The 17,455-nt window shown below is 39.4% G+C and overlaps 1 protein-coding gene across 1 annotated transcript in view; it reads left to right on the top strand.

The window, feature by feature from the left end:
- Positions 1-5,291, top strand: part of TACR3 (tachykinin receptor 3) — a 37,363-nt gene extending 32,072 nt beyond the window's left edge. Inside the window, exons 5-6 of the mRNA XM_009640526.2 lie at positions 3,396-3,592; positions 4,976-5,291. Of these exons, the coding sequence (XP_009638821.2) occupies positions 3,396-3,592; positions 4,976-5,291 (513 nt within the window). The remainder of the gene's footprint in view (positions 1-3,395; positions 3,593-4,975) is intronic.
- The last annotated feature ends 12,164 nt before the right edge of the window (positions 5,292-17,455 follow it).

Here is a 17,455-nt window from a genome sequence, read left to right as displayed (position 1 = left end):
ATCATCAAGAAATGAAAATTAACACTGGAAAGACCAAGGGGATGGACAAGAACCGCAGCCATAAACTGTGGCGTATGGCCTTGCACAGCGTGTGTGCCAGTCTCTGAAACAGGAAAGGAAACTGGGAATAATCTCCCTCCTTCTCAGCTTCATCTTATTCTTCTTTTCCCCCATTTTTGCCAACACGTACCATTCTTAGCTGATGAAACAAGGACAGAATAGTGCTTTTTGATTCCTCTCACAACTTCTGTGGTTGACTTCAAATTCAACTGTAATTGCCCTGCATTTCAAACAATTTTATGCCACACAGACTTGCAACAGCTCACTTGGTCTTCTCCTTAGGTAATATGTCAATGAGTGTGGTGTTCTGTAAATACTCAAAAAAAGGACAGCTCAACCTTGACTTTTCTTAAATGTCCCTTTTTGCTGGAAAAATTAGCACTCTCTTGTTCCAAAAAAAAAAATACTTTACACATTAATAAGGAAAGCCAATGCATGTATCCCCCTAAATATGCATGTATCAATCTACCACTTCAGTGAAACTCAGACTGAAACAGCCTTATCCGACACAAAAACAAAACTTTAAATTTTAGGTAATTTTTGCTATTTATGAAATACAGTTGCAAACGTGAATGATGAAGAACGTAGTGTGCTTCACTCTCTGTCATTCCAGTGACTTGTTACTTCACAGATTGAATCAAACACTAATGGCCATCTAAAATAATCTTTTGCTTGTCTAGTTTAACTATTTGCTTCACAAATTTCTGCTATCATTATGATGATGACCTAATATTTAATCATGGATTTCCAGACAGAAAGAGCAAGAAGAAAATTTTATACTGATTTCACTGCTTTTAAAGATAAGTGTTTTGTTTTAAACAAGACAGGAACCTTGCAGGAAAATATATGATTTTTCTCGGGGTGATTTGGCATTTTTCATTTAAAAACTTTAAAAAAAAAAGTTTAAAAGTTTAAAATAAGAACCAAATTACCTGAATTTGTGACAAAAAATTTTTGGTTGAGAATTGTCTTTGGGTCATACTGTAAATAGTTATTTTGGGATTTCTGTTTCCATTAAGAAAACCTAAAATATAACATTTGGGTTGAACTAAAACCTAATTCATTTCATGTTAATTTTTGAGTGCAGCAATTGAAATCAAAAAACTATTATTTGTACAGCCTGTGAAGGTTTATTAGCTTTAGGACATCTTTAAGTAGACTGCTTGACTTGCCCTTTGATATAACATAGAAAACTGGCCAATAAGAATTTGGATATCAGAAAAAAACCAAAAAACTCTCTTTTGAAAATGTTGTTAACACAAATTAGTATGCCAAACTGGCAACCTGCACTCTTAACATGATTTCTAGCAGCTCTGGGGCATGAGTAACACAGTGTACAACTGGATTAAACTACATTTATTGCTGGAAAGCTCGACTGTTTCAGTTCTTAAGCGCTGTACAGATTAAAAGTTCAGTATAAATACGAATTTGCCCGATTACACTTTGAAAATTTGGAGATGATATTCCAATGATAAATAATTCTAAGAATAGTTTCAATACAAAGCTGATACTGCAAGACTTGCTAATTAAATATCAAGGCTAATTAGACTCTCAAGTGTTCTGAAATCACAGAAATCCTGAACAGTGTTGAGGTAATACTTATAATTCCTGGCAAGTATAAAAACACACCAACAAGCAAAGTGCATCTGTGAATCAATGGATGGGGAGCTTAAATATTGTGGTAAAACTATGGAGTTAAGTCTTTTACCTGCACAATGTGTGCAAAGCACAGCTGTAAATCCCCAGCAGAAGAATAGTGGAAGTTATGTCCAAAGGAGTAGAAAAGACATGCCATTTAATGATAGACTGTGATTTGATAACATTTTTTATGGCATCATTTCAATTATGTAATTTAGTCCAGAAATGTCTATTCACATACAGTCACAACCTCTTCCCTCCCCCAAAAATGCATCTCATATACAGTCCCCTACACATCTACACATGCCTAGATATAGACATAGAGTGTACACACTACATACACTCACCAAGGGTGAAAGTGATATGATCTGGTGTGTTGCCTTCCCTTATAATACTGATCTTCCTTCTGCAATGATTTACAGTTAACTGATGAAAAGTACTTTAGAAGAACCAAATATTAATTATGTTGTTGTATGTGTGGACAGACACCCCCTTTTGCATCTTTAAGTGATGACGACTTGAATCACAGTATAGGCATCAGTAATAATAAGCATTCTCATAAGCAAAATGCTGTACAGTACAGTCCCAGCCAGCAGGAAAACTTGTAAACTAGTGCCAGATACTAAATGAAAAATTGTTCCGTGTTTCCCACAGGAATATGTAATATGAGTTAAGGACAGCGGCGTGACATTTATTTGTAAAATGATTTAATTACGTTAGCTGAAATTTTATAAAAATATGAACTTAAGACATGTAGATATGGGAAACTTCAGTGCTCTTTTTTTTTTTCCTGGCAAAACTATGAACAGTAGGAAATGGCACCTCGTATAGAAAAATTAAAGGAACCGTTGATAGCAATCCCTATTATTCTTCAGTATTCACAGTACAAGTAAATAAGAGACCTCCCAGCATGGACCTATCAGATCTGGTTTCATTTTACCTACAAAAAGAAAATCTGTTGTGTAAATGTGTAACATAGTGTTGAAAATGGCAGCTGGGCTAGTATTTAACATAGCTGAAGAGGGAGAGACAGGAGTGAAAAATTTACATGACTCGCAACTTTGCTTTTTGTATTTCAAGCACAAAACAGAGCTCCTCTTCATTTGTTCTTAGTGGAAACTATGGAAGATAACAGATGCTATGATGCCTGCAGAAAACAACAAATAATGATCACCAGCCAAGGAAATTGTTAGCCTCTGAAATTAAACAGGATGCTGCTGTTGCTCATTTCCTACAACCTAGTGTTTATTCAAATCACATCTAATAACTGGGGACAAGCACTATACCTACAGACCACAACAGAAAAAGACACCAGGGTCAATAAAGGCCACAATGAGGAGTCCAAATAAAACACCCTGTAACCTTATTCCATGATCAGGTGTGCAGAAAAAAAAGCAGTATCTTAGATATCCAAATATAAGGAAGTAAATACATTTCTTGGAAGAATCCATACAAATAAAGTTAGAGAAGATTTTCATGTTACTTTCCTTAGGAAGAGGAGGATCTCCAGCCAAGGGGGAAAAAAAAAGGAAACAAAGAGGAATTTAGGAAAGTCAGATTAAAAGGCATATTCATCTTTGCTTTGACTAACTTTAATAATCAAATGCATGAAAACTACTGATGGATGTTGAAATGCTAGTCCAAATAAAAAAGGCTAACATACATTATAAAATAGCATTATTGCTTCATTCTTTCAGGTGGTAAAAATGATGGTTGTGGTTGTGCTGACATTTGCCATCTGCTGGCTGCCCTACCACATTTACTTCATAGTTACTGGGATCTATCAACAATTAAACCGGTGGAAATACATTCAGCAAATCTATTTGGCCAGCTTTTGGCTTGCCATGAGCTCTACAATGTACAATCCCATCATCTACTGCTGTCTTAATAAGAGGTAAAAGCTGGTTATGAAACAGTTGGTACGTATAACTTCAATGAGAATATAAATGGTTTAAATGGGATAAAAGGCAAAGAATTTTCACTTGAATAGTTTTTCAGTTAGTGGAAAACAAAATAAAACAAAAGAATTCCTTTATGTTTTATATTTGAAATGAATCCCCAAAAAACAAATGCACACTTCCAGCAAGTACTTTGGTCTAGTTAAAATTTCAGAGCAAAATTCAGTATTCAGAAACCAACCCTTCCTGGTTCCGTATGCAAAATGTAAAATCTATAGCAGTTTAATATTTTTTGGTTTGCAAAACATTAAAGTAAAGAAGTAAAGACAGTCATTAGTGATATACAGTGCAATCTGTGTATGTTCACTAACTAATTGTAGCCACAAATTTGTTTTGCAGTGCTGGAAAGATATAATATAAAATGTGATTTACTGTTTATTTTTTACCTCACCATTACATTTCTACTGAGCTCTGAGGTCTCTAACAGGCTAATAAAACAAATATTTATATTCTCATTACTCAATAGTAAATTACAGTACTGTTTGATGGCAACGCATTATGCTCTGAATCTCAAAGGCACTGCAGTTGTTGAGTTCAATGAGATTTTATGGATATTTAGCAGTTTGAGACTACTGGATTGCAGAATGAACTCACATTTTTCATTTCAGCTTGTTGGACCAGGATGTAAACATCATCCTGGCCATCTTATTTTTCAGTATTTCTTCTAGTATTACTGGATAAAGGCCACCAAGAACAACAGATCAGTTCACAAACTCAGTCAGTATGAAACAGGATTGAATAAGTAATCTTAAATATTATTTAAAATCTCTTTTGAATTAGCAGCCAGTATCAAGTTTAATTGCTGACAAGCTTTATACCAACTTTGTTAAGTATTTATAAAACCCCAATAAACATCATGCAATACCTGTCAAAAGGAGTCTAATTGAAAATTATGTGTCCAAGTCCTCTTTAGAGGAAAGAATGCTACAAAGTTTCTTACTGAGAGAAGACAAAAATAGAGGTGCAGATCTCATCATAGGTCAAATCAAAGCACTTTCTGCAAAGACAGTGCTATGAAAGCTTGTGTTTGTTCATTTAGGCACAGGCAAAGGAATGGAAATTGAGTATCAGGAAAATACCAATGTTAAAGTGCAGGGAAAGTATATAGAAAATCAGGAACAGAAAGGAGCTGTTACCACTGTCTTTTTACCCTACTTAGACTTTAGTCAAGCAAACTCCCACTAACTCCACCCCAAACAAGATTAGGGGCAAGATAATTAGCCAAGTCAGTGTCCTGTCAGCATGGTCCATGTTTGCAGATGAAGGCCTGTGGCTGGCTCTCGCAAGCACAGGCTTTCACCAAGCATCCTTCCTCCCAGGTTCCGAGCTGGCTTCAAGCGAGCCTTCCGCTGGTGCCCCTTCATTGAGATGTCCAGCTATGATGAGCTAGAGCTCAAGGCGGCCAGGTTCCATCCCACCCGGCAAAGTAGCCTATACGCTGTGTCCAGAATGGAGTCCAGCATGACAGTGGTGTTCGACACTAATGATGGAGACAACACCCACGCCAGCCGTAAGAAAAGAGCAGCTCCGAGGGACACGAGTTTCAATGGCTGTTCACGGAAGAATTCCAAGAGCGCCTCCACAGCCTCAAGTCTCATCAGTTCACTGCACACGTCAGTAAATGATTATTCCTAAGCATTTCATGGTGACAGTTGCTAGAAGGGCAGCACTGGACAATGCTCTCCTACTTTGGGACTAGATATTCATACCACAGGAAAGCAAACATAATTCCACTGATGAACCCCAGCTATAAATATCATAAGACTGTTAGGCATCACTTACTTTTCTGCTTTGGAAAGAGGAATTTGAAGATATGTGTATGCATCAGTCCAAAAGCACAGTCACACCATATACACAACAATGTTTGTGGGGATTATCTGAAAGAAGGCAATGTATGAAAAACATTGTTTCAGCTGTATTTGTAGTATTTATATTTCACTTTCTGAAATGTAACAGGTTCCTTTACTGACTGAAGCTGAAATGTACCATGTATTCTGTTATGAGTGTGTTAATTCTACAATAACAATATTACATAAGATATGATTAAAAAAGTCTTGATAATGAAGATGTAATGAGCCCCGAGTCTATTCAATTGTTTTACAGTTTATACCTGTTCACAGGCAAACAGCCAAAAGTTCATGCGAATGAAGTTCAGCTCTGTCTGCAACAGTACAATTTTTCAAATATATATGAAAAATTACATGTTTAATGGAGAAAATCTCTAAGAGACTAAGATAAATTCTACCAAAGTTTCTATATTAGTGAATATTAGACTCCAATGGAATGTGTATTTCCAGGAGGATGTACTGCTTGGATGAATGTCCTAGAGCTTTGTATCTTAGTGCTAAGGGTAAGGTCTTCCTCCAGTGACCCTAACAGGACCTTTGCAATTGACTTCAGAAAGGTCAAAAGACTTTAAACTGGAGATTCACATATAAGAAAAAATACCATCGTGCCAATGAACTCTTCTCTGCAGAAGATACAGTAACATGTTTCACTATGAAACACCTTCACAGGGAAAAAAAAAATATTTGGGCTATTTTCCCAGATTTTCCATAGCTAGATGCATGTAAAAATACCCCTCTATCTGCACCTGAAAACACATTAGGCATTATTACACAGACACTTTCCCACCCAATTCAGTCAAAATCTACTGACCATCACTGCTGCAAAGAAAGCTGAACTTAATACAAAAGGGATCAGAGGGCAGCCTTTGTTTCAGGTAAATGGCTATATTGGTTTTGTGGATCAACTGGTCACGTGAATGTTTGTTCTCAAACAGCTAATCAAAACTTAAGCAAAAGAGTGTGAACGTCTTCATGAGTTAACTAGACCAGCACAGGGGAGCGTATACATCGCTCAATCCAACACAGTACCAAAGCTGAGCAATTAACAAAGAGAAGTTTGAAGAGAAAAAAGCTTGAGCTGGCTTTAATCCACATCCCTGCCAAGAAACTGGGGACGCCCAGCTTTGTGATGGTGAGCATATCATGAGACCGGTAATGAGAATCATGTTGGTACTGTGATTCATCTGTATAGTCAATTGCTATATTCTGCTAAGTGTCATTTGTATTTGTATTGTGATTTCAGTGCATTGCTGTATCACTCTGCCAAATCAAAATCCTGTGTAAGGTTGAGTATCCTCAAATAAGTAAATCTGGTATTCAACATCAAACCCTCCATGTGTGGAATAACTGAAGAACTTGGTCATAGAGTACCATACTCTGATAAAGATGTATCACAATTCCAGACTCACAGTTTTCCTGTCCAAGGACTGATCTTAAATCCACTGAAGCAAAGAGCTCTGGTCATTAATGGCTTTCCTTTTAAATGACAGTTTATGCTTTTCAATGGTCTGTATTTCTGAAAAAAACAGCTCTATTTTCCATCATGCCATAGTTGTACTCTCACTTTTCCCTTAAAAAAAATCATATAGTTATCCAGCAAGTGTCTCGCAATGCCTATTAAAATATTTTTTATTGTTTCCCCTGAAATACTCTATTTTAAAAATTTAAGTTTTTCACAGGTGTTTAACAACTCTGCTGAGAACATTCAGGATAGCTGCACACACACAAAAAGAGACCCTAACCATATTAACCTGATGGTAATACATTACAAACACATGCTGTAAAGTCCTCTGTCTCCTCATGTGCAACTTTTGAGGAACATACATACAGAAAATGTATAGTTGTGAAATAAACTGTCTTTTCTAACTATGGCTATTACAAAATCAGTGTTGATAAACATCAATACACAAATCTAAGTTTGAACAATATGGTTGTAGTGAGATTAATTTATTGTTTTTAAATGTAGAGTATAAATGTTAAAAAGCTGTGTATAAAAATACAGCATCACAAATGTACAAAATGTCATCCTCATAATTTTTATCATCCTTGGTTGACAAATATTGAGGAAGCAATGGTGGCTTCCTCACACCTGTGTCTTTAATTAAACAATTTCACTTTAGAAAGTGTTTTAGATGACGATATTCTGGATAAGTAATCCATGGATAATCTCACTGTATTTTGGTGGGGTAGGGGTGTCAAAAACACCCTTACCATTCCTGTAGTTCTCATCTGAAGTTACAGGATATTCCTGTACAACAAATGGAGAAATCTGTACTCTTAAATCACAGCATTGCTATAACAAAACCTTACAATGATAGATGGTGCAAATCCATCTCTCTGTCTCAGCCTCAAAACCCATGAAGGGTTACACAGTTAAAGTAGCCCAGCAGCTGCTGTGACAGACAGAAGACCTCACTTGAATTACAATTTCTGAACAAACATTTTCAGTAAGTGTCCTGGTGACTACAAAAGTCATTACAGGCCTCCTGACATCCCTCAGTGAAGGCAGAGGAAATCAGGTCAACCTCAGTTTGTGCCAACAGGATTGCTCAAAGTAGTAGCCTGTGCGCAGTGCACATGCTTCTGTGTGATTGCTGACACAGCACTGTAGCAGCCTCAGGTCTGCGCTGCAACCTTCAATCCACATTCTTTACTTTGGCTGAGAAGTGAGTCAAGGAAAACAGCCAGCTTCCTACTGAGAGGGGCATAGCTAAACTGAAACAGCTACAGTTCAACAGCATCAGGAAAGATCTGATCTTGAAAATCTTCTGAGACATGAGTCCTTCTCATGTATAAGAGTTCCTACTACTTCAGCCCAGGCTCCTACCAGAGTCCACCTCTAAAACGTTTATCTGATGCAAAGACTTCACAGAATCACAGAATGGCAAGGGTTTGAAAGGACCTCGGGAGATCATCTAATCCAACCCCCCTGCTAAAGCAGGTTCACCTAGAGCATGTTGCACAGGACATCACCCAGGTGGGCATTGAATGTCTCCAGAGAAGGAGACTCCACAACCCCCCTGGTCAGCCTGTTCCATGCTCCGTCACCCTCAGAGTAAAGAAGTGCTTCTGCATATTCAACTGAAACGTCTTATGTTTCAGTTTGTACCCATTGCCCCTTGTCCTGCTGCTGGACATAACTGAGAAGAGTCTGGCTCTGTCCTCATGACTTCCACCCTTAAGATATTTGTATGTGTTGATGAGATCCCCTCTCAGCCTTCTCTTCTTCAGGCTAAACAAGCCCAGCTCCCTCAGCCTTTCCTCATAGGGGAGATGTTCCAGTCCCCTCATCATCTTTGTTGCCCTCCTCTAGGACCTCTCTACGAGTTCCTCATCTTTCGTGAACCAGGGAGCCCAGAACTGGACACAGTACTCCAGGTGGGGTCTCACCAGGGCAGAGTAGAGGGGGAGGATAACATCCCTCAATCTGCTGGCCACACTCCTCTTAATGCACCCCAGGATACCATTGGCCTTCTTGGCAATGAGGGCACACCGCTGGCTCATGGTCAGCTTGTCGTCCACCAGGACTCCCAGGTCCCTCTCGGCAGAGCTGCTTCCCAGCAGGTCAGCCCCCAGCCTGTACTGGTGCATGGGGTTCGACCTCCCCAGGTGCAGCACTCAACACTTGCCCTTGTTGAACTTCATCAGGTTCCACTCTGCCCAACACTCCAGCCTGCCAGGTCCCGCTGAATGGCAGCACAGCCTTCCAGTATATCAGCCACTCCTCCCAGTTTTGTGTCATCAGTGAACTTGCTGATGGTACACTCTGTCTCCTTGTGCAAGGTCATTGCTCCCTGAACTGCCACTTTGCAGTGAGGTTCCCTTGGTATAGGACAGGTTTAACTTTCACATCTCCAGAGACTGGATGTTCAGCATCAGTTTTCTCTGTCATTCCCTTGCCATTGGCTAAACTTGTCAAAAAAAAAAAAAGCCAGAGTAACAAAAAGCTAAATGTGACTACACTTAAATACAGATCTTCAAAACTCGTTTCATGAATAGTGATTTATAATACCTTTGTCTCAAGTCTTCCATATAAAAGCATGAAGCTGAGAGGAAAAATGAACTCAGATTATGCTCAGGGTGCTCATACAAGATATATTCTGTAGATTGCAGCCTGTAGCTATTTGGCAGCAATCCCTTGACAGCCTCCCTTCCAGTCCACTTAAATCTTATTAGGAGGCATCGGCAGAACTGCACAGCATGAGCTATTTGCAGCTTGTTTACATCTGGTAACTAAATGTGTCCATCAAGGAAGGTCATTGATCGATACTAATTTATATTTTCAAAAATAACATACAAAAGGAACTAGTATTGAAAGGAGAGCAAAACACAAGCTTTAGAAGTTGCCTTTTTATTAATCCAGATGAAAACATTCAGGTGTTTTGGACACGGATGTTTCTCTTTTAATACCGGTGAATTTCTTTCGCAGCAGTAAACACGAACCTCCTCTTTCACTGATACAAATTTCAAAACCTTTCAGGCTGTTCTCTCAGGAACTACAGAGTTTATACAAACACTGGTTCCTGTTACATTTATTTCAAGACTTTTGAAGTTGCCCCAGCTCAGGTAGAAATTTAATTCTGCTGTAGTACTTGACTCTAGTTCAAGATGACTTTAAATTTAGAGTCCCGATTACTATGTGCTGTTTGTTAATGAATGCCTCCACATACTGCTACAAAAGATGCAGGAGATACTGCTTAGGGCACACCGCTGTTTACAAATGTGCGAGTTCCTTGTCCTAAATAACCTATTCAGTTCAATTTAAGTCTTCCTGTTCATGAGCAGATTCAAGTGGTTCTATGTTCGTAATTCAAAGTGATTTGTTGAGTGCAAAGATAATTCTTTATCAGTCTGGGAGCAGTTGCTGTGGGTATTTAAATTCAAATTGTTTCAGATAGGTTCATATATCACATGGTATACTGTTATTGGCTAATTGGATTACCTCTCTGCTACCTCTAAGAATGAAACATGCATATTAGATTATAACTGGAATCAGATTTCTAAAAGCAAATGGTTACATTTATAAATACCAAACTTGCCTGTTACAAGTACTCTGTAAAATAGCCTCTGGAATCATTATGTCCAAGTTTCCCAGCAGTAAGGTTTTCACTGCAATATTTGTGATGTAAACAAAAAGGGAAACCATCATCAATCACAGGAATTGTATTTCCAAAGCACGCTCACTTTGAAAATTCATGTTGCCCAGCCTGCTTGGATTTACATGCTTTAGATTAAAAAACCTAATCATTTAATAAATAGGCATGCACAAACTGAATGCTACAAATCTGTTAACACTTGAAATACTCAGCAGCTCTTCTATAACATTGGCCACAAATTCATATGCAAATAAGAGTAACAACAGATCAAGTCTGTAGATACCATACACACCAAAACTTCAGGCAAGCTCCTTCCTGAATGCAAGGGAAAACTTCCTGCAGAGCCTCTCCAGATTGGCAGAGGTTCTGCCAGATGAGGTCTGACAAGCCAAGGACAGGGAAAAGTTCCAGTGTCAGAGGACTTCACACAGCAGCCCAGGCAACAGCTCTTTCCTGTCTGCAATACTGAAACCTACCTCTTGGATGTTAACAGAAAAATTTAAGGCAGCCAGCAACACCTCAAAGATCAAAAGTACTGCTTTTCCTTGGCCTGAAGCTCTACTCAGTGGGACCTTACACTAGAGAAAGGAAGCTTTGTATTCAGAAATGTGTTCTAATATGCTCACAGCATTCATTCATTTTGTTCAAGTTTGGAACCTTAAAAACATTTAGGCAAGTGTAACTCCAAGAAGTGACGGGCCAGGTGAGGCTACCCACCTGGAGCAGTTCTCCTGGGGTTTGGTGACTTCAACAAGGCAGAAAGGAAGTGATCTTCGCTTCTCTCCCTATGCTCTGCACCCCAGCACCCTCAGGGCTACTAACCAGTGCCATTGCTGTCACCTAGCCAGCTAACATGTATGGGGCAGCAGGACCAACACTGGCAGAGGAAAGAGACAGCAAGCCAAACAGTTTGTCCCTGGGTCCAAACCTACTTTCCATAGCTTGTTAGGCATGTAATCCCCCTAAAACTAATAGGGTGTAAAGACACGTTGGAGCTAGCAACAGATAAGCTTAAGTACAAAAAATAGCACAGACATGTCAACATAGAGCTCTGTAAGACCTAAAATTTACCTTGATATTACCAAACTACCAAATTAACATGGTTAACCTTGCCCATGCTGCCAAGGCTGGACCATTTCTAGTACCCATAATCATACGCACACACACACCCTCATAGTACATGTAGCTACCTCCACGTTACAAAGCAGTTACTGTCCTAGTGTATATTAAGGAAAAAAGTCAGTGTAACCACCTGCCCACGTTCTCAAAAACTTCCAACGTTTCCCCCTAGTACTGTCTTAGCACACATCTCCTCACATAATGCCTTCTCCTAGAATTCCCAAGTGAAAAGCTTCCTTTCACTGCATTCAGGTCATCCTGAGCCCAAGAAGGTTCATACAAAGAACACCACAGCAGCCTGGTCTCCAGGTGAACATCGCAAGCCAAATGAACAAGTGAACACATCAACCTCCCCTTTTTAAGCACAGCTGAATAGCTTCTCCTTATCTGAACAGCTCAAATAATCATGGAAAACCTTGTGTATGCTGATATCTAATTACTGTGAACTTGTACCACATAAACCAGACACATTTCTCCTCACAGCAGACATTTATAAGCCTCCTTTTTTCCCCACCAGATCCTGTGGTTCCTCAATAGTTTTCCCATATTAACCTAAGATCCCAGCTCCTAATCCCTTCCTTCTGGTCTGATCCTGAGGCAAAAGACAGGAGGCAGGACTCTTCTTTGAGGTATCCTCCATTTAGCCCAACTTGCTCTATGTCAGTTTCTCACACAGCGTGATCAGAGCACTCTGCCTTCTGGCAGCGTTGGATGGTTTCAGGAGACTGTAGATGTTCCCTCCTCACAGAAGAGATCAGCCCTCAAAAGACTCTGGTGCCACTGGTCAAACATCCTCTTCGCACTTCCTCACAAGCACTGATTGGGCATCACAGAAAGGTGGATTAAGCTTTCACCAAAGAAACTACAGACCACCAGAGTCGGAGGATGTTGTGCTTTTGACTTCTCGGTCATCATGGCAGTTTATCAAACTGCACCTAAAAATGGATAACTGGTGGCAATACCCGTGATCAGTTTGGCTCTAAGTTCCAGTGGCATTTACAGCTGCAAGGGAGCTGTCTGAGGGAAGGGACCTAACTGCTTTATGTCCCAAAGAAGAGAGAGTAGTATCCCCCACTGGGATTGCAAATATAAATTCAAAAACAACTATTCAGGTAAATGGGTTTAACAAACATAATTTGCAAGTTTAGGTTTGCAGCTTACTGATCTATTCTGCAACATCCCAGACTAGTTGTGCTAGCACCTCCTATACCTTGTACAGAAATTAAAAAATATTATCAAACAGCTAAGGTACATGTATGTGAAGTTTGACTCTTTGGCCCTGAAAGGCTAAAAAAAGGTTGAGCAGAAAACCACCATAACGTATTTTGTCTTTGGAAAACAATGTCTCTGCCATTCGGAGTAGCCAAAGATGAGTAAAAATGCAATAACCCAAGATCAATAATTGTCTCTTCCAGGAGAAAAGGTTGATGGTAACACTTCTTCAAAAGCATTTAAGTAAACCGCGTAAAAAACTAATCACAGAATGTCAAGTGAAGTGATTTTTTTAGTTGACTTATATCTCACCCTTGGAAGAAATCTGTGGAAAAGAAAGCAGCTGAAAGAAATTAATTTCCTGAAAAGATCTTATTCGAACATGCCCAATATCTAACAAAATTGTCCAGCTTCAGAGTCCAGATTTAGCAGAGTTGTAAGTGAATTAGACATAAACAGAAATTGTCAGAGTTCTGCTAATATTTTTGCAAATCTAGAAAAATAATTGTCCTAGCTCTTATGAGTTGCATTATTTGTTATCCAAATGCTGAATTCACAAACCACAGAATGCTCTGAATTTTGGAGCAATTTATTCTATGTCTGAAAAATTATATCAGAAGCATGTTTCCATGCCCATATTTTGCAACAAACCACCCATAAACATCAAACACTGAACTGTTGAATCAGCTTGAAAACAGTCTGAAAGTATATTACTACACAAGAAACATTTTTAAATAAATGCTTTTTAAAAATAAAATAGCACAAACAACTGAAGAAAACAGCAAATTATTACAAAAAAAATCCAACAGCCTAAAAAACCTTCTAATGTTATTTCTGTTATTTATCTCCTTTTCAAACAGTCTGAGCAGCACTGCCTTGTATTCTCAAGTATCAGGCTGGCTGATTAGGAAATTATCTTTAATTAAGTATCTGTAGCAAGGCTGTCTGTCCTACTAGGCTAACATGATTAAGTTATGGCAGTTTCTGTAGAAAGCAGCATGCAAGGAAGAGTTGTGGCTAACTTTACACCTGGCCAGCTCCCGCTCCCAGATGACGGCATGTCACCCAATACAACAGTGGGATCAACTGGAAGTCTGCTTGTTACAGCTCTATACAAGGCATAAGCTCCTATGTCAGCTAAGGAGGATTTAACCAATTTGCTACATAACCTGGCTATATTTGCTCAGTTATTTATTGTTTTCCTTTTAAAATCTTAGTATAAGTACATTCCAAAAATGATGAGCATTAAGATATCAATTAACCTTCTACTAGAGGCTATATAGGAGCTAGTGGAAATACCAAAATAAGTTATAATTTATTCACTTTCTGAGAATATGCCCATAGGCTTGAATGGAAAGGTTGAATTGTCAATGATAAGACAATGAAAGCCATCAAATGAAAGGGCAGTTACAGTCTACAACAACTTAAGTTATTATTAAACTATTACATTTACATTTAACATTTATATTTTAGAACTCTCTGGCTCTGCCCATTCCAAAGGAGATGGCAAAACTCCTCACACACCCTACCCATCTCCCGTCTTCCTGCCATACCAAGATCTTTGGGCAACCTCTCCTGGCTTCAGATCAAAAGAAGCCTGACCCTGAGGCCATAAGGGAGCTGCAATGCAACCTGACAGGTTTCCCAGCATGGCTGTGCCTCCGCAAGCTCTGACACAGAGAGCTCTACAACTCGTCTTGATGTAGACCTAGAGACCTGAATGAGGCAGGAGTGATAGGTCCTAATTCTAACCACTTTCTATCAAGAAATTCCTTTTGCCTTGCCTGCCACAGTGACATACCAAGGTGGGTGTTACACAGAAATCCTTTGAAATAGAACAAATAATGCACACGTACGCACACAAGTTCCAGGGAAGGAAAAAGACCTTGAATTAAATCAATGAGTTTCATCCCTAGAAAAGAACTATGCAATTTCCCAATGCACCTTAGCCTGAGAGTGGTGGCTCTGGGGCCTGTTCACCGAGCTCAGATCCTTGAAAAGATTTTCAAGTGATATGATAAACACCCAACAGGAGTTCAGAAATGAGATGTTGGGACAACCAAATAGTTGGAAGCTAATAATCCCCACCCCCCTCTCCCACCAGCAAATGAGTATTTCAACAGAAACCCATGGGGATGTGTCAGAGGTTGATATGATAGAGGATTTTTATGTACAGCTTGGAAGTGATCTAGGTCACCATTTTCCTAATCAATGCAATATGATCTTCAGCCCAAAATGCCTGTTCCTGTTCTACTGGAAAAAAAAAAAAAAAAAAAAAAGGCTTGGGGACTAATAACTGCAGAAGGGCCTTTATTCTTTTGAGGCCTCTGAGGAGGTGATAAAGGAGCTTGCAGGTCATGTACCAAAATACCCAGAGCTCTTGGTTTTAGGTGTAATTGAAAACAGAAACAAAATTAAACTCCTTTTACACAGGCCACCATGTGTTTCTGGACATATTAGGACAGTCCTTGATGCTTTAATTGACAAAGCACTGTTAACATTACTTCTGTCTCTCCAATCACTGCCAGAGCTATAAGGAATTAAGGTCAAACACTAAATTAACTTTGCTGAGGAGGCAGAGTACATACCAGGGCTGTTAACTCCTCAAGGCCCACAGCTCCTGCCTGAAGGTGAGGGTAGAGAAAAATGGAATAGAATAGATTGGAATAAGGAGCTCTCTTTTTGATTTCTTTTGAAATTTTGGAAAGCATTGCCTCTGGAGAGATGTACATTGGTGTTGGGGAACACCAAATGCAGCAATTCTAATGTGTCACTCAGGCCACAGAACAAGGAGCCTACACACTGGTGTGCTACAGAGCGCTAAATCATGAGGTGAGGAGCCAGATTCTGCACCATGGCTGAACCTCAGCTGCAGCTACATGTGTCTCCCTGGCAGAGACCCAGCACTCAAACTGCTCTAGCTGGTGCTCTCAGCTGTAGTTGTGCTACTGATTCCTCCAGCCGTTCTCCCAATTTGTACAATAGCTTTTCTCTCTTTTTTTTGATGTGATATAGATTCTCCCCAAACTAACAGGAAACTTCATCCGCTAACTCTTCATGGGGGATGTTTAATCAGACTAAAGAGGAAGACAGAATTTTGTTGTCAATGCTGGGATTCAGCTTTCATGAGCCAGCCAATCCCCAAAAAACCAGCATAACTATCCTGAGAGCAGCTGACACTTATAGCAGCTGAGCATCAGCTGGATGCTTTTAAAAACCCAGGACTGTGCACATAAATTAAATTAGCATATGCAATTAACTTGTTATCACAAGTTATTGATGCACAGGGTTGGGCTTTACCATTAGATGAATAATCAAAGGTGTACTTTGCTCTCTCCTCCTTCCACAGCTTGGCCGAGGGCTTCACAAAAATCACACTACTGAAGTGTAAGAAACCGATGAAATTCAATCCCTTGCAAATATCTGAAGTTTTCTGTCTTTCTCCAACAGACGAAATGGTGTTAAGAGCCATCAGCTTCACGTTTCTGCCCATATATGTAAATTCCACTTTTTATCTTGCTCCTCTAGTTGGCTATTAAGTGTAGACTGCATTTGTAAGGTAGGGGGAAAGCAGGCCTTTTTTTCATCCTGTTCTGGTTTTGGCTTGGATAGAGTTAATTATTATTTTTTTTGCCCTACTCTAGCAGCTGGCATACTGCTGCATGTTTGATTTAGGATGACAATAATGTTGATAGCAACACTAAAACAACTGTGCTAAGCAGTGCTTACACTAGTCAAGGAGTTTTCAGCTTCTCATGCCCTGCCAGCAAGAAGCTGGGAGGGAGAGCACAGTCAGGACAGCTGACCCAAACTCACAAAGGACTATTCCAGACCATACGATGTCATGCTCAGTATATAAACTGGGGGAATTGGCCAGGGGGGAACCCCTGCTCAGGGATGGGACAGGCATCAGTTGGCAGGTGATGAGTAATTGTATTGGGCATCACTTATTCTGTATATTTTTTATCATTATTTTCCCTTCCTTTTCTATCCTATTAAGCTGTCATTATCTCAACCCACAAATTTTAGTTCACCCCCTTCTCCCATTTCTCTCCCTCATCCCACTGGGGAGAGGGGGGAGTGACCGAACAGATGTGTGATGTTCAGCTGCCTGCCAGGTTAAACCACAACACCTTCATGTGTTACAGTTGGGCCACAATAGCTGAGAAACATTAGTCTACAGCTCTTCCTCCTCTTTTGTGAGGAGACTTGTCTCAAACTCTGTAGATGGGAAGGGGATAGCTCAGTTTGTTCATAAACTTAAACGTGGGAATTGCAGAAAATGCTTTGGTATTCAACAAGAAAAAGAATATCTCTAGAAAAAAATTACTGTAACAGATTCAAAGCAGCAAGCAGCAGCTGATGGATATAGTTATGTATCTGTATTATGTTTCTCCAAAAGTGCATTGTGCTCTTAAATGATTAATATAAATGCTTTTAAATAAGACTAAGTAATATCTGATTATTCATTTTATTTCAAAGACCTTCAGAAAAAAAGGAAGAAAAAGCAGGAAAAGGGATAGAA

Source organism: Egretta garzetta, unplaced genomic scaffold (assembly GCF_000687185.1).
Source record: "Egretta garzetta isolate BGI_Z169 unplaced genomic scaffold, ASM68718v1 scaffold546, whole genome shotgun sequence".
In the NCBI taxonomy this organism is placed as follows: Eukaryota; Metazoa; Chordata; class Aves; order Pelecaniformes; family Ardeidae; genus Egretta; species Egretta garzetta.
The sequence above is the reverse complement of the archived record's forward strand: the minus strand, read 5'-3'. Positions and strand labels throughout refer to the sequence as shown.